Below are 17,158 nucleotides of genomic sequence, written 5' to 3' on the forward strand. Positions count from 1 at the left end.
CAGGGTTTTAAAGCCTTTACACAGCCAGAGGTCCCAATCGCACTACCGCTTTTAACTGCAAGGCCTGCTCTACACTAGAAAATTATATCAAGCTAGGTATATCACTCAGGGCTGTGAAAAAATTCACGCCTTGAGCAATTTACTTAGGTCCACCTAACCTCAAGTGTAGATTACAGCAGGGTTGATGGAAGAATTCCTCCATCCACCTAGTTACCACTCCTGAAGAGTGGAATAACTACATAGATGGGGAAAAAACCCTCCCATCAATGTAGGAAGGGTCTATGCTACAGTAGCACAGTTGTAGCGTAGATATGGGCTTAATCTCAGGTTCCCCTGACTCCGATACAAGTGTCATATAGACTGAACCAGTGAGAGATTAGCAACTCTGTGGATAGGTTTTAGGCAACACATCACATGTAAGCTTTCCTTACTAGACTGGCCTGTTTAATTTTTAAACTAATTTGAAAGACTGACCGCTACACTTGAATATACTTTAGCTGTGCTGCACTCTTTTACATACTCTAGTTTAAAGAAAAGCTAGATACTCCACATTTTGTGGCATGAAGCTAGATGGCACAATACTTGAGAAGGCATGGTTTATACTCGTAACAACTTCTGAATTTCTGGTGATTTCGCTAGCTTTTCTTTTTCTTTTTTTAAAGATGCCTTCACATGCTTATCTCATGGACTGACTACTTATTTTAGTAGAACTCTACTAGCTGCAGCACACGCCTTACTAAGCCTTTAAGATTTTCCTTTTTTCTGCTTTTTAGCAGGTACTTCCAAAGTCATCTTATGCGTCATATATTTAAGCCATAGCTTTGCAATATAACCTCATTAACACTGAGTGCCACATAGATGCATGTAGAAAAACATCAATGTGGGATAGTTGTCAACATTTCAGGAAGCATTTAAAAATGTATGTTATTGTACTGTGACACCAGAAGTGACTATTCAGATATTTTCATAATACATAAAAAACCCTTTATTAGATTGTTACAGAACAAAAATGTTTACACAACATTTTGACGTAGAGTGACTTCTGCACAGTAGGGTTTATCCCTGTTAAGCTTAGATTGCAATTTTAACCAAAACCACTAAGGAAAAAGAACCGTCCTCATAAGTTTACAAGCTAGTTGTCTAAGACTTCCTTCTTTCTTGCTAGATTGATTTTAGAGGATTTTGTTTCATAGATATGACCTTTTTTGTTCTCTGGGGTGCAAACTTACTTTGAAATACAAGTCTCTGCTTAGAATAGGCAGCTATAATTGCAGATTATGCCTGTCACTTCAATAATGGTGTACAATTCGTGAAAATATTCCTTCTGGTTCTTTTCCATCTCCAAGGGCATCAAGGAAGCCTTCTTGTCTCCTCCTTTGGGCTAAGGCAGCTAGGGACTTGAATGTCTTTGGCTCATAAATAGCCAGATCAGCAAGCATTTTCCTGTTCAGCTCCACCTGGCACTAAATGCAAGAAGGATGGTCAATGAAGAGCATAGTAATTGTCCTTTTACAAATGTTCATTGTTAAATTCTTAAGTGCATTATTATATACATGTTTCATTAAAATGCTACTATTTAATGGATATTTTAGGCAAACGAACATCTGATTTTACTACCTGCGAAAACCTCACAAGATACACATCTAATTTTTGTGAATATCCCAAGGGGAAAGTGTCATACAATTCAACAACAGCAATACGATACAAAACAGATAACCACGGGTTTTCTAAAACCCCTTTTGAACCAATTCCAGAAGCTACAGTGGGGAGTCTCTTCCTTTATGGAAGTCTACATAGTAAGTGCCTGATCTTGGATGCTCTAGTTTTCAAATTCCAGCAAACAAGGTAAATATGTTCCAAAGGGATGGGAATTCTTATTGAAATAATGTTTTGCACTTTTATAGTGACTTCCATCCAAGGTTCTCAGTGCTCCTTTGTAACGTAGTCTATCCATTTTAGAGGTGAGGAAATGGATACACAGAAATTGACTTGGCCAGAGTCACACAAGTTGTCCGTTTCAGAGGTGGCAACAGAACTTGGCTCTTAGTTCCTAGTCCTGTTCCTTAACCATCCCTACATAGTACTTCAGATTATGCAATAACATCCAGAAATATTCTCAGCCCATCCATTTATTTTCACCTTTAAATAAAAAGCCAAGTTTGAGTTTCAGGGCCCAATCCCATGAAGTGCTGCACATCAACAATTCCCATGGACTTCCACAGGAGTGGTGGATGCGGAACTCAGGATCCAGCCCTTAAAAGGGTCTCAAAATGGAAGGACCTCAGGATCGGTCCCTTTATAGACTACATAGAGCAATGAGTGGATGATCTAAAATGTCAAAAGATTATAGAAACCAGGTCTGCTTCTTTTGGAAAATGAAACTAAGGACCTCCCTGATGGACAATTCTAAGATGCAAGGGACACTGACTTTCTCTGAAATACCTGTTCCTTTGTCTGAGTTTGATGGAACTTCTATGCAGAGTACTTTATTCCATTAGTTACCAAGAGTTACAATAAAAACAATAGAAGCACTTTAACAGTTTGATAACTTTAGAATAAATCTGATTTAATTAGTTGATCAAATAAGCTACTGGTTTAATTTTCTATCCAGCTGTTCTACAGCCTTAATTGAGAGGGGGGGCGGGGGATGACTAACAGTGTTTAAAGCACACTGCCATCTTAAATTTTGCTCAGGTTAAAAGTTTGGAGAAACAAGCTAAACCTAAGACCAACAAATTTTTCCAATTCTAATGTGAAGCTTTGAAACAAATCCCCCTGTATGTTTTAAGAGCACTGAAGTGCTAAGAATGTAGCAGCGAAACTGACTGCATTTATTTTTGTTGTCCAAGCTGACTGAAATGCACCAGTTTAATTAGTGAAAAGTAATTTGGATTTTTAAACTCACTTCTAGTAATTCAATGTTTTATTTGTTTTGTATTTTTAAAATATCTTGATATCTAAAAAGGCAGCTATTACTCTGAGGACCTGACAGTAGCATAGGTAACAACATTTACAATAAACAATGTAAATTGACACTGTCCCTTTAAAGAATAAATGAAAACAAGTTCTTCTGATCACATAAATCTATAGTGAAGAGGTAGGAATGTGTTATGAGTCTTATGTTGAGCTCTTATGCTGCCAAGATAAAAGAAGGTCACTTGTAGCACAAATAGATACAAGTATAAAACAGGACTACATTATTGCAGTAAGCAAGAAAAAGCACAGACAAGAAATTTCATATTTATCCCTCATCAGCAGAACTGGAAGGTTTTCTGGGTGTTTTATGGAATGACTGATTGAAAGACCAATGAGAATTTTGGACAACCTGTCACCATTTCAGTGCAATTCTTCTTCAAGCAACACACTTACCTTAAGCAGATTGCCTATGAAAGCTGGATATTTCAAACCATGTTCAAGAGAAGCTGCTTCAATCCTCGTAATCCAGAGCTTAAAAAACACAACGATTTAAATATAAAAATACAAATATTCTAGTTGATGCTTTCTTTTGGTAAAGAATTAGACATATGGATGTGCTCAGATTCGATAAATACAATGTGTCCTGACCAACATTTCTTCAATGCTAAAATTCTGATGCAACATGAGCTACTACAAAGCCAACAGGGGCTATTGCACTTGCCTTGAACTTGGAAAACTACTCTTTCAACAGCAGTTTGTAAAGCATTTTGGGATACCCCGAGTAGGAAAACAGCTATATAAAAATGACTCTAGTCTCTTCCAGTTTCACTGTTTACATCTATCATTTTGGTTTGTTTTTTACCGCTCTCATGAATTCCTTCTTTTCTCTTCTGGCCTTTGTAGACTTCACAAAAGCTCTCCGAACACTTCGTACAGCCAATCTATAGCAGCGGTTCTTCCTTCCACGAAAATGCTAAGGCAAAAACAAGATGTTCCAGTTCAGTTATTAACTTTATAAGGCTGTAAAGCCTTTCAATAATATGAATATAGAAGATATCACTTTGCATTTTTAAAGAGCCTTTCATTAAGAGGATCTCAAAGCACTTTACAAACATTAGTTAAGCCTCAGCCAATTTTCTCATTTTACAAATGGGGAAATAGTAACTGAAAGATTAAGTAACCTGAGAAAGACTACAGTTTCTCACTGGCTGGACAGAGCACAGAATCAGTTTTAGTTTTCAATCCCAGATTCTAACAGTGGGCCAAACTCACACTAACTTTCTAACTCTTAAAAAACAGAAGGGGCTGCCTGTATGCAAAAAGCGGGAAATCAATTGGGAATCCCTATCCTTAGTAACGTCTCATAGCTTGAGCCACTTCGTGTACCACTGATGATCATATAGTATCTGTGGAAACCACCACAGTTGCACATATGGAAAATTAACACTGGGCAAGTGCACCATGCAATTAGTCTGCCCTCCAACAAGTATCCCCACAGGGTAGTCATGATATATGGCTAGACTGGGACCCGAAAGTGTAGGATATGCCCATTTAATTGTAGGCAATGCCCTGCTCAATGCTATAGCAGCTGATTATATCACCAAAGCTGCTGACAATATGCCCTTACAGAAAATTCCTTTTAAACTATTGCATATAGGATTAAAGAGAGACTGTCCACTTAAGTTGTATTGTAAAGAAGTATCTTTACCTGTTCTAAGAACACCTGAAGATCTACCAATATACATTTACTTGTCACTGTTAATGCTCTTTACTTTTTGCATTTTGATCAGTTCAAATTAAGTCAATTCAGCCAGTTTCATTGTTTATACTCAAGTGTCATTTTCAGATTGCTCCTGCTGCAGTGTCTGGATTTCAAACACTGAGGGAATGTTTGGTTAAGGCTTTATCAAAACTTGTTTCTACAGTATTTATATTTCTGGGGACCAAATTTAAGTTCACACTATCCCTTTAACCTTATATGTGCAAGCAAGGCTCAGGTAACCATCTAATCCCATTTATACGGCAACCATGGACAGCCAATAAGTCAGCTATTTTCCTTTACGCCAGAACATCATGCCTCTCTTTTGTATAAAAAAACCAAAGGGTGTGAACTTCTGGCTCTATTATGGAGAAGAGCACAGCCTCTGGGGAGACCAGAGTGAAAGCTTTATCTGTGCTCTCTGCCATTCCCCCCATCATGCACTGGGCAACTCAAGAGAGGAACAGGAGTGTCACCTTCAGGCCCAGAAGAAGGACAAGACTGTAAGTGGATGGGGTGTGGGAGGAAGCAACTAACAAAAAGAAAGGGACAAACACCCCCCTTCTGCTCCTTGGGGGGGGGGGCACGACACCCCCCCACACCTTCTGCTTCTTGGGGGACACGACACCCACCCCCACACACACACACACCCCTTCTGCTCCTTGGGGGACACGACACCCACCCCCCCCCACACACACCCCCCTTCTGCTCCTTGGGGGACACGACACCCCCCCCACACACACACACCCCTTCTGCTCCTTGGGGGACACGACACACCCCCCCCACACACACACCCCTTCTGCTCCTTGGGGGACACGACACCCACCCCCCCACCCCCACACACCCCTTCTGCTCCTTGGGGGACACGACCCCCCCACCCCCTGCGGGTTCGCGGCCGGGCTGGGAGCGGCGGGCTCTGGGTGCGAGGCGGGGACAGGGCAGGAGGAAGCGCCTGGCTCCCGGCAGATGCGCAAAAGGCGGCGAGGCCAGGCCAGGCAGGCGCCGAAGCCGCGAGCGGGGCCGGGGCGGAAAGAGGCCCGGGGCCGGGAACCGGGGCTGGACTCACTCACCCGCGCATGCTTGAGCACCGCCTGCACCCTCCAGAAGCGGTCGGTCAGGCGGCTCCGCAGCCAGCAGGGCGCGCTCAGGAAAACCATCGCGCCCGGCCGGCCAGCAGCGCCCCGGCCAGCGAGCGAGCGAGCGAGCGGCGGGGCCCGGGGCACGTGCGCGGGCCCGGGGGGGGCAGGGCCGCTGCGGGGGGGGGGGTGATTGACACGCGGCGCTGCTGGGCGAAGGGGGCGGGGCCAGCCCCAGCTATAGAGAGCGGGGGGGACGCCTCAGCAGCTCGGGCTGGGCTTCCCATGCCCTTGGTTTTTTGGGGGGGGGGGCAGGAGCATAGAGGCCGCCCCTGGGGGTGCTGCAGCACCCCTGTCTTGAAGTGGTTTCTATCATACATACAGGCTTTACAGTTTGGTTCCTTCGCTCTCAGCTTCCCCCCCCCCGTACAAATTGTTCCAGCCCCCCACAGGCAGGAGGTCGCAGCTGCCCAGATAGTTTTTGGAGGGGAAGAGCAACAGTTGCAGAGATTGGGGGAGAAACGTCTATCTGGGCACATGAGACTCCCCCCACAGGAAAGCCAGTTATTTGCACTGTCTGAACAGCTGTGCAGATGGCCTGCGGGCTAGATAGAACTAGCAACCCCTGGGGCTGGAGGGCTGCCTGTTATGGGTACCCAGCCCATCTCACACTGAGGCTTTCAGCGTTTATAACTTTGCCAAACTTTAACTGGTGGAACTGACGCTTTCCCTGCCAGGTGTCTCCTCGAGATGAATTTAAAAAAAAAAAATTGAGCCGAAAGAGTTCAGCCGTTTGTGAGAAGGAGGAAAACACTTTCCCACAAACTTTTCTTTTGGACGCTCCAGTGTCCTCATGCTCTGGAGCCGGAACTTGAAATAAGGCCTTTGAGCCAATAATGAGCCATTTGCTGTTCCCCGAATCCGCTGTCCCAGCTGCAGCTGAAATCAATGGGAGCTGTGCTTTGAACACATAAAGTACTGCATAATGCTAAGTATTCTGGAATGTCAGGTCCCAGGTGTCTCAAATAGCCAGGCACCCAAAATTAGTAGATACTTTGGACCTTAATCTCTTTGTGCCTTAGTTCCCCCTCTGTAAAATGAAGATAACAGCACGCCCTCATCTCACAGGGGTGTTGTGGAAATAAATGTTTGTAAAGCACTCAGGTGCTACGGTGATGCTATTGTATTAATTTAGAGGGACTAAATGGACCCAAAGAGTTGAAGGTGTTAAGATGACCCAATCACTATCCGATGTTAAACAGTCTTAAACAAGGTTTCAGAGTAGCAGCCGTGTTAGTCTGTATTCACAAAAAGAAAAGGAGTACTTGTGGCACCTTAGAGACTAACCAATGCATCCGATGAAGTAAGCTGTAGCTCACGAAAGCTTATGCTCAAATAAATTGGTTAGTCTCTAAGGTGCCACAAGTCCTCCTTTTCTTTTTAGTCTTAAACAAGATTCAGGGGCGCTGGTACACAGATATCTTTTGCCCCTTTTCCCATCAACATTTGTTTTTATAAGTTATTGTGACACTTTCTGAACTTTCATTCACTTTTCACAGTTGAGCTCACAATTAGGGTAAAGTTGTATGACCCGTTATCACAACAGTACCATAGAAAAGCCCACGAGGAAATTAATAATTCTGTCTTCAGGGCAGGGTTTGAATAGTGTGCAGTAAAGGCCTGGAGTCACCCACTGAAAAATGTGAAGAAAACAAAATATTAAATAGCTGCTCACTAAGTGAGCACCATCCATTCTGTGCACTGAATGAGGCAGTGGTCTTGTGGAAAAAACAGTAAGTGGTAGTGTAATTGAACACCATAATGCATATGCATAAGGGGGCTGAATTAAGGTTACACCGGCAGCCTTAATTCTGGCATTTCCTAACTTTTGACTGTGCAACCTTAATATTATTCTTTTAACTTAGTATTTTTGGGTGATATATGTAGATATAGTTTAATATTATGTATATCTAACCTATATTGATATACAGTATACCATAGATATAAATTGCAGATAAGATGTTTGGTAGTATTAAAATAGGGGCCACATCAGATGAGACTTTTGCCCTGGTGTCAGCCAAAATTTCTCCACCTGTCTGCACATACATGCACAGTTGTGTAGCGTGTTGTGTGCCATTTCTGCAGTCATTACCCCAAGCGTGGTTGCATTTCAGAGGTGAAGTTATTCCAATTCTGTCATTTGTTCGGATTTCATGCGTAGTTGTGCCCCTAAGGGCTCTTTTATGCCAACTGGCAAAGGGCGCACTGTTATGTAACCATAAATCCCAGCAGATCTGACAAACTCACTACGCCCAACACGCTCTTGTCAGAATATTTAGCCAAACAGTTCTTGTGAGGTATCATGAAAAATGGTGACATGCTGGTCATGAATATCATTGTGTGATGTGGGTATGGGTTGCGTATAAACAGTTATGTACGTGTGCTGGAAATGTGTTCTTAAAAGATGTTGTGGAGGCAGTTGATAAACAAAGGAACGTGGGTTACGTCTCTGCATGGATCAGGCTAACAGGCAGATGAGAAAACCACATGGCCTGGTTACAAGAAAAGGACAATAAAAGTCCATGTACATCTAAGGTAAACAAAGTGATCAAGGCAAACGAGAAAGCGAATTGACCAGAGGAGGAAGAAGGGGCTTGGCGCCTGCAACCAGAGGAAACAAAGGCGCCGACTTTTCAAAGTGCTCCGCCCCACCCCCACTCCACCCCTTCCCCCAAAACCCCACCCTGCCTCTTCCCACTCTACCTCCACTCTTCCCGCCCAGTTCCGCCCCCTCCTCCAAGTGCGCCGCAACCTCGCTCCTTCCCCTTCCCCCCAGCTTCCTGAACGCCGTGAAACAGCTATTCGTGGAAGGCGGAGGCTCTGGTCCATGGGACCCGCCGGCGGGTGGGAGGCACTGGAGGGGGGCTGCTGGTGGGTGCTCAGCACCCAACATTTTTCCCCAGTGGGTACTCCAGCCCCGGAGCACCCACGGAGTCAGCACCTATGAGCAGGGGAGAAGAATTTTGCCTGGGTTTATTTTTCAAAGAATACATTTCAAAGGTTTTCTGACTGTAAAAGGGAGTCAAAGGGACTTCTCGGTTATCCATCACTTAAGGCACAAAAGGGGCCAGCACTCTTGGAATCTGTGAAAAATGGTTCCCCAACCAGGTGGGTTGAGGATGCTGAGAACTGACTGTAGGTGAGAAATTCCCTGAGACTGTTAAGTTTAAGACTCTAGAAAGCGTGTTTTCTTTTATTTGTAGCCACTTTCTGTTTCTATTATCTCTGCTCAGTATCACTTAAATCTCTGCTTTTTATTAATAAACTAATTTTAGTTTTACCATAAAGTCGTCTCAGTGCTGTTTTATTAAAGTGTGGCGTGCAGTCTCGGATGAGCCAACAGGCTGGGATGTATTCTGTTTCTTTCAAGACAGTGGACTTGGTATTTCTGTGGGCATCTGGTGATAGGAGGTGAATGCTGCAGAGGAACGGTCTTCCAGGGGGTTCGGGAACTGGGGTTGACTGAATGTTACTTGCAAGGCAAGGTGAAGACTGGCAGAGTCTCAAGGAGTTTGCTGGTGAGGCAGACAGACTGGTGTGGCTGGGAGCTAACATACAGTTTAAGCTCCAGCAAAACTCTTCCTTGCTGAGGCAGATGAGTAACACAGTGGCTTATGATTCTGGGCACAGCGAGACAGTGTCACAGTGGTGAATAAGGTACAAGCAAATGAATGAAAAATCAATCTGGGAGGCAGAAATTTTTCATAGCTGAAACCTTTCATGACTGTGCAGACTTCCTACCTGATCATTGGCCAGCAGGGGTTATCGCCAGTTTAGCGTCCCTCTCTCCCTGCAGAGGGGAAGATAATGAGGCAGTATTGGATTCTGTAAATCAGGCGTGTTGCATAGAAGGAAGGCAGGAATTCCTACTCCATGCTTGGGAAGCTACCTTGTTGCAACCCCCAGTCACCTACAGTGCTGACTGTAGTCGCCCAGACTGGGGGACGTGCCTCTGTTTGGTTTCTGGCAATGTAAGACCAAGCTCTCTTTGCTGAGATTATTACACTAGAAGAGCCTGTAGGAAGGACGTAGGTGACCTGACAGAATTTTGTTGTGATTGCTGCACCCTGCTAGTTTACACCTTCTGAAGGTGTTCACATGCTAGCAATCTCTCCTCATCTGAACTGTTGGTCCATGCTTTGTCATGTCTATTCTAGGCCCTACAAACTGCTTTGTGCATGGGACCCCTGCACCAGTGCAGAACCCCACTGACTTTTGGGGGGTCCTGTGTGGGTGCAGGGATCTGCCCGTGTGAATCCAGCTAAAGGGACAGAGCCTAAGACTATATACAATCTAATGCTAGGGAATATGTCTTAGTCTGTGCTTGGAAAGAGTTACGTAAATGAATAATAGTAAAAAATAACAAAGTGCTTTGAGACCATTGGTTAGAAGGAGCCATAGAAGTGCAAATTATTATTGTAACATGAGTTAATGTCCACAGAGGGGTTTATAGACTGAAAAGAGAGCTGTTCAAATACTGAATAATACGATTCATCAAGTAAAATATTGGCCGGATCATGTATTATTCATCAAATATTGCACTCAACCAGCCGTGAAGTTGAGTAATGCAAAACACGGAATCATGAATAGTGCCATTACTTGACAAATATTATCCATCCAGCTCTAACCAAGACCAAATTCTAATTTTCATTTAACTTCTGTTGACATAGTTTTATTACATGTCTTCAACCGTCCTTCAAAATGTACATGTTTGATTTTGGCTGCAGGCATGGAAGTGACTACTTGGGAGCATTTTGCAGGTTGGAGCTATTTTTCCACTTGGAAACAAATTATACCCTGCATGCATTTGGAATCCTGCCCTATATGGAGGCAGCAGGTGCTGTTATTGCCTAGATGACAGCTTTGCTGATTCAGTGCTTCCTATGCCACAAGAGCTGGTAATTTATCAGTTGATTCAGTGGTTCTTTATCAGCATACAGGTTTATTAAATGTCCACTGGCGGAATATAAGAAGACATCAGCATTGGAGTATTCTAATGTTCACAGGTGTATTCTAGAGATAGGATGATTGTAAATAGCACAGATCTGGCCATTTTGCCCTTCTTCTACATCCCAAGCCAGTGCCGCCCAGAGGATTCAGGGGGTCTGGGGCAAAGCAATTTTGGGGGCCCCTTCCATAAAAAAAAGTTAGTTTTGCCACCCCAAGTGGCGAAGAAAAAAAAAAAGAAAAACCCAAGTCATGCTGCCAAAGAAAGAAGAGGACAGGAGGACCCGCCAGCGAATTGCCGCAGAAGACTGAAGCAGAGCGACTGAGCTGCTGCCAAAGTGCCACTGATGAGGAAGAGAGGGACTGAAAGACCCGCCACGAAATTGCCCCCACCCTATCTGCGGGGCCTGGGGCAAATTGTCCCACTTGACCACCCCTCGGGCGGCCCTGTCCCAAGCTAAATCGTAAGTGAACTTCAGGCACTTCAAATGGCTACCACCAGGTGATGATGGCGGCCATTTTAAGTGTGGTCTTGCTTCTTCTTGCCGCCTGGCCTATCTTCTGCCAATCTCCTTTACCTTGTCCTCTGCTGCTTCATTACTCCGACCACCCTTTCCAGAGCCCCATCTTCCGCTTTGGGCACCTCCCACCCCACCTCCCTGAGGCTTTAGGATTCATCTAGTATCCATTGGCTACATTATCTGGTATCTAATGAATCCCCAAAGATGGTTTAATCACATCCCTAGTAAATACGTATTACAGCAGCACACCGCTAAAGACAGAACCTTTTAAACAGTGAGAGCCCTATTCTTATTTATACTAAGGCCCTATGACACCACTCTAGTGGTATAAAGGGGCCTTACAATGGGTATACAGTGTATTTAAGGTTCCGTTACTCTGCAAGAACAATGTAAATGGGAATCAGGCCCTTTATCGGTTAATACTGGAATGATGAGAAGTCTGATCCTTCTTCACAAGGTGGCAGCAGAGTAAACTGAAGGACAAAGTTGTTCTCATGCCTCTCAGGTCCAGTTGACTGTACTTGAGTTGGGATCTAGTTCAGGTCCGGATTGCAGCTTGTCATCTTCTCCCGGGAAGTGGACGGAGTGCCCCCAGGAAGGAGCCTGCCTGACGCTAGATCCTGTACCGTTTCATGCCAGCGAGTTCTGAAGGACAGACTTGCCCCCTTCCCCATCAGCAGCTCCATTAAAAGGAAGTGATTTTTTTCCACAGCCAGGTGCAGTGGGGTTTTGTTTAGCCAGCCGGCTGCATTGATCTCAGCTCCATGGTCCAGAAGGTAACTGGCTACCTCGCTGTGCCCACAACAGGCAGCTCTGTGAAGCGGAGTCAGATTCAGACAGTCTCTAATGTTGGCGACAGCTCCTTTCTCAACCAGCAGGTGGACGAGGGCCAAGTGTCCCGCAGCTGCTGCCTTGTGGAGTGCCGTGCAGCCGTAGCGGTCCTTCATGTTCACGTCAGCTTTGCTTTCCAGCAACAGTCCTGTAATCTGGGAAAAGCAAAAGGGAGTTCAGTTGCGTGGCCCCATGCACACGAATGGGCATGCATTCCACCTTCTTGCAATGCATAGGAATATTGGTCCCAAACCTGCAAAACCATGAGCACCTCTTGTGATCAGTTATTTTCATTTCCAAGTCAACAGGAGTTGAGGGCACTCAGCACCTCTTAGGAGTGGGTCGGCATCTTGTAGGACTGGGCCCACACTGCGCAATCTACAGCAATTTCAGTGGCCGTTTGCAGTCTCAGAGACCCATGTGCCAATACAGAGCTCACTGCAGGACCAGGGCCTTAAAATGAGTATTACTTTTTGCTCTTCAAGTCTTGGCATGGGACAAGAAACTGGAAACTCCTTCTGAGGACTTCGGTAGGGCCAGGATTTCAGTTTTAGTGAATACGTGTTTTTAGCAGTAAATGCAGCTTCCTGCTTCTTTTTAAAGTATTCTCAGCGAGGCATAGTCTAGTGGATTTATTTTTCTTGGTGAATATAAATGTCATAGATTTATAGATCCCATGGCCAGAAGAAACCATTGTGATCATCTAGGCTGATCTCCTGTATAACACAGGCCACAGAACTCCCCCAAAATAATTCCTCGAGCGTGCCATGACATTCTGTTTTTGGTTTACAAGTTTCGTTTGCATTTTATCTTTGCATTTGCCTTTTAATTCTTCCATTTCATCCTCCTATTTTAAAGTCACTCATTGAATTCTCCCCCGTGTTCTGATAGCTGGGGGTGGGGGAGGGCAGGGAGAATTCCCAGATGATTTACTGTCCCTCCTTAGGAAAAGCTACTGTGCATTGAGTGTACCTGTACAAACTGCAAATGGCACCCAAGATATCGAATCCCATCACCAGAATATGATCTGTCTTCAGCCAAGGTGCTGTTAGGAAGTCGAGTCCTTTACGTTTTTCTGATGTACCTTTTCCCTAAACATGCACAGAGAAGCCAAGCCCATTGTGCTGTTGTGTCAGCGGTCACATAGGTCAATGTGAGCAACCAGTCAATGGAGCTAGCTGCAGCTACTCAGGCATATCTTTCCACTCTGTGGCACTTTGGAACCCCAGAGGACAATCAAGAGAGAAAGCTGTGTGTGTTGATAACCCAGACATAACATTCACGGCCAAACGGCTGGGTCTGAGTCAGCATCTTTGGTCATCTCGGATTGTCCCAAGTGAGCACTGGACTGGGACTCAGGAGACCTGTCTTCTATTCCCAGCTCTGCCACTGACCTGTGGGGAGACCCTGGGCAGGTCACTTTCCCCCGCTGTGCCTCAGTTTCCCCATCTGTAAAATGGGGATAATGATACAGACCTCTTTGTAATGTGTTTTGAAATCTATGGATGAAAAGTGCTATGTAAGAGCTAAATATTCATATTTATATTATTATTGATAGACTTCAGTGGCCATCTCTCCCACCTTGCTGACCCTGATCAACTGATAATGAACCATTGCCATGAGCATATTGCAGAATTCCATGCATTAAGAAGAATGGATATTAGGGGCCTACCTCTCGATTGCCATTATCGGATGCAATGGCAAGTGCTGTTCTCCCCAGCCCATCTTGAGCATTGATGTTGGCACTCTTGGCTAGCAAGAATCTTAGAGCGTCACTTCTTCCTGTCTCTGCCGCGATGTGCAGTGCTGTGATGCCTCCGTTACTGCCCAGATCCGGGGAGAGACCCTGGCAAAGCAGCAAGTCCATGATATGCAGTTGGCTGTTCACAGTCGCCCAGTGCAGTGCTGTCCACCGGTTGTTGTCCCCGCTGGCAGGATCTGTGCCTTGCTGTAGGAGCAACTGCACGATGAGGGTGTGGCCACTGGCTGCTGCACAGTGAAGTGGGGTGAGGCCCCTTTTAGTCACGGCTGATGCTGGGGATCCCCGAGCCAGGAGAAACTCAGCCACTTGGGTATGGCCGCTCCAAGAGGCATGGTGCAGCGGGGTGTAGTGTGCTCTGTCTGTGGCATGGACCACGGCTCCACGCTGCATCAGGAACTTCACCAGCATGATGGACCCCTTCAGCGTGGCACTGTGTAAGGGCGTCCATCCATTCTCGTCCCTGTGTGGGCACAAAAATGAAACCTCAGGGTGTTTCTTTCAGGACGGAGAGCGAATGAGCGAGACAGAGCTGGGGTAGAGTGGGAGCAGCTGGCTCAAGAGGGCTCACCTGCTCTCTATCACTGCCCCCTGCCGCAGTAGCTGCTTCATCACGTGGGTGTTGCCGTCCCAAGCTGCCAGGTGAAGCTCTCTCCAGCCCCGGTGCACAGGGGCAGACGGTGAGTTATTCTCCATGAGCTGAATGCCAGAGTCAGAGCTGTTCCCCATCGACTCTCCTTCCAGGGTCATCTCCTCACTCAGCTCCATCCACCTCCTCAGGAGCTCGGCCTCTGCTCTCATTCCTCATTTTGTTTTTTTCAACAAGCAACAAACAATCTGCTGAATATTAGTTCCATTAACTACACCCCCCACCATCACTGCAGGGGGGACTATGGCAAATAAAACGAGGCTGTGGACCCCTCTACTCCATAGCTTTCAATCTAATAGTAACCCAAAGCCCATGCTGTCTGTTGGCTTTTGTTGCTCTCCGTGGGTATGTCTACACTGCAAAAAACCCCATAGCAGTGAGTCTCAGAGCCTGGGTCAACTGGCTGGGGCTACGTGGCTAAAAACAGCAGAGTAGATGTTCTCACTTGGGCCGGAGCGTGGGCCCTGAGTCCCTTCCCCCCTCACAAGGTTTCAGATCCCGGGCTCCAGCCCCAGCGAGAGCATCAACACTGCTATTTTTAGCCCTGTAGCTTGAGCCCCACCAGCTCCAGTCAGTTGACCCAGGCTCTGAAATTCACTGTGGCCACGATGCTGTCGGTTTCCACTGTCCCCGTGCAAAGGGTTAATGTTTCATGAACCTGTATCTAATCATGTTAGGGGGTGGAAGGAGGATAGCCATTTCACCACTTAGTTCCACTGCCCATTAATAATAAGCAAATGGGAGGGTATTCAGATGCATGGCCAGCCAAGCTCAGGGGTACAAAACAGCATTTTAAGAGCTCAACTTGCCCTGACTCAAAATGAGGCTGATCAAATAACGAGCCCCTTGTTCCTCTGTGGGGCTCAGCTCTCTGCTTTTGGAGGTGGGGCTCTTCCATTCCAGAGACGTACATGGAGAATTTCTGGAGTTTCACAGCAACCACATCCTCAAAACCACACAGACACCATTGCGATAGTTCCCATCATGAAAAATAAACAAATAAAGCTAGTTCTTGTCTCTCAGAGCCAACCCCTTTTTAGACGGAAAGGACAGCCATTTTCCTTACCAATCATTGTTCTGCCACAGACACGTGTGTAAGGTGGCTCCGGCGGGCGCGGCTGTACACACAGCTTGTTATGGTAGGGTTGTTGCTCAGTGTGAGACTTCACGCGCTGGTTTGTTATTGCAGGGTCGCTTCTGGCGTGGCAGCCTTTGCAAGCTTTGGTTATCGCTGGGTTGTTCCTCGGTGCCGGCCCACTGGCGTTAATTCAAAAAGCAAAATTCGACCAAGTAGTGAAGCTGTTGGGGGAAAATAGAGCCCCTGCATATAAGGTATCACACAGACCAGTATGAGATAAAAATCAATGCAAGTGAAACGTGTCAGTCCCTCTGACCTTGAGAGTGTCCCGTTAATGTCCAGTGAAGCATGTAGGGTCTGAAAAGCGCATTGTCCTCGTGGCTTTCTGCATCTAGTACTGTGCTCCGTGCTGTTTACTCAGTGACTAAATGGATGTGGGAGGAGGACCTAGTTGCTAATGGTTAATAGGATAATGTCTGTTTCCCTGCACGCCTGTAACTTCTTTCAGCACTGCTGCCAACATTCCACTAGACAATGAGAGACACCGGGTCAGCAGCGTCACACAGCACCACTCCCTCGCCTCCTCCAGTCTTTAGTAAGAAACTCTCCAGGCAAAGATCAGTCCATCAGCTAGCTGGGGGTCAGCTGCTCAGAGCTTTGGAAAGTGATTGTGGCTGTTGTGGACTGGAGTGACATTCACTAGAGCTTCAGGTCTGCCCAGAACTGTTAAAGTAAATTCTGTGCTACTCTTAATAAAGTGCAGATCTTCTGACAAGCACCAACATGTTCCCGCTCTCTGAGGCTCCTTGTGTTACAGGATAACCTGCTTTTACTAGGCATTGGCACAGCTTTTGATCTTCCAGGCAGGGTCAGGGTGCGAGTGCTTCGCTCTGTGAAGTGCTCTCCTGAAGCATTAACTCTTGCTTCTATGGGGCACAAGAAGAATGAGAGGATATCTTGCCTTTCAGGCGCCGTTGTTCTGAAGGATCCTGGACAAAATATCCTATAAACTATGGGTCTGATTTTCAGGTACACCTGCATCTCCCACCTGGAATTGTGGGTACCTTGCACCTTGGAAAATCAGGCCCTGTTTTCATTCATCACTTTGCCCACTACTGAAATAAGTCAGAGATGGGGTGGACTATGACGATTGTTTAGCAGCTCACAGCAATTCTACTACAAATGTTTGCCTTGAGCACAGGAAGAAGAATCCTGTATCCGGGTAACTGCAGGGGGAGCCCAGGCCAGCAGAGTGCAAGCCGAGAGGTTCTGATGAGCATCCATTTATTTGGGGTGATCGTACAAACAAAGCTTTTGAGGTCCATCCACCACTAGAAAGACTTTAGTGTAATAAATGATCACTTGCTAATTCTCCCCAGATGGTAGGTGGCACATAAAAGATGGGGTTGGTCCTCTGTGTCCAGCCTTCCTTCGTATTATTTGCGGTAAGGCCCCTTCCGCTGTTCTGGTTGTGTAAAGGGACCTTTCAGTGGGTATGCATGTAGTTGACTCTGTCAGAGGTGTGTAAAGGGGCCTTTGTGTCCATGATAAGCCATCCCCAT

The 17,158-nt window shown here is 45.9% G+C and overlaps 2 protein-coding genes across 4 annotated transcripts; both read right to left on the reverse strand.

The window, feature by feature from the left end:
* Nucleotides 1-961: 961 nt before the first annotated feature.
* Nucleotides 962-5,931, reverse strand: MRPL20 (mitochondrial ribosomal protein L20). Its single transcript, XM_073316679.1, has 4 exons — nucleotides 5,746-5,931; nucleotides 3,779-3,889; nucleotides 3,370-3,447; nucleotides 962-1,463 (listed from the first exon to the last, which is right to left on the reverse strand). Exons 1-4 carry the CDS (start codon nucleotides 5,830-5,832, stop codon nucleotides 1,290-1,292), a joined length of 450 nt encoding a protein of 149 aa, XP_073172780.1. The 5' UTR covers nucleotides 5,833-5,931; the 3' UTR covers nucleotides 962-1,289.
* A 4,277-nt stretch (nucleotides 5,932-10,208) lies between these two features.
* Nucleotides 10,209-16,012, reverse strand: ANKRD65 (ankyrin repeat domain 65). Of its 3 annotated transcripts, XM_073316802.1 has the most exons (5): nucleotides 15,913-16,012; nucleotides 15,585-15,817; nucleotides 14,441-14,672; nucleotides 13,783-14,332; nucleotides 10,209-12,265 (listed from the first exon to the last, which is right to left on the reverse strand). In XM_073316802.1, the coding sequence occupies exons 2-5, from the start codon at nucleotides 15,589-15,591 to the stop codon at nucleotides 11,813-11,815; spliced, it is 1,242 nt and encodes a 413-aa protein (XP_073172903.1). In that variant the 5' UTR covers nucleotides 15,592-15,817; nucleotides 15,913-16,012; the 3' UTR covers nucleotides 10,209-11,812. The 3 variants fall into 3 exon arrangements, with proteins under 3 accessions (XP_073172903.1, XP_073172905.1, XP_073172904.1); XM_073316804.1 differs by having other exon boundaries at nucleotides 14,441-14,706; nucleotides 15,585-16,007; XM_073316803.1 differs by having other exon boundaries at nucleotides 14,441-16,007.
* Nucleotides 16,013-17,158: the final 1,146 nt, after the last annotated feature.

The sequence above is a fragment of the Lepidochelys kempii genome, chromosome 18 (genome assembly GCF_965140265.1).
Source record: "Lepidochelys kempii isolate rLepKem1 chromosome 18, rLepKem1.hap2, whole genome shotgun sequence".
NCBI classification, from domain to species: Eukaryota; Metazoa; Chordata; order Testudines; family Cheloniidae; genus Lepidochelys; species Lepidochelys kempii.

Excerpts from the sequence above, each read along its gene's own strand:
- MRPL20 (XM_073316679.1), bottom strand. The coding sequence starts at position 5,832 with ATGGTTTTCCTGAGCGCGCCCTGCTGGCTGCGGAGCCGCCTGACCGAC. Across the intron at positions 3,448-3,778 it reads AGAAGGAATTCATGAGAGCG|CTCTGGATTACGAGGATTGA; the intron begins GTAAAAAACAAA and ends GTGTTTTTTAAG. Across the intron at positions 1,464-3,369 it reads TCATAGGCAATCTGCTTAAG|TGCCAGGTGGAGCTGAACAG; the intron begins GTAAGTGTGTTG and ends TCTTGCATTTAG.
- ANKRD65 (XM_073316802.1), bottom strand. Across the intron at positions 14,333-14,440 it reads GGGGCAGTGATAGAGAGCAG|GGACGAGAATGGATGGACGC; the intron begins GTGAGCCCTCTT and ends GTGCCCACACAG. Across the intron at positions 12,266-13,782 it reads CCGATAATGGCAATCGAGAG|ATTACAGGACTGTTGCTGGA; the intron begins GTAGGCCCCTAA and ends TGCTTTTCCCAG.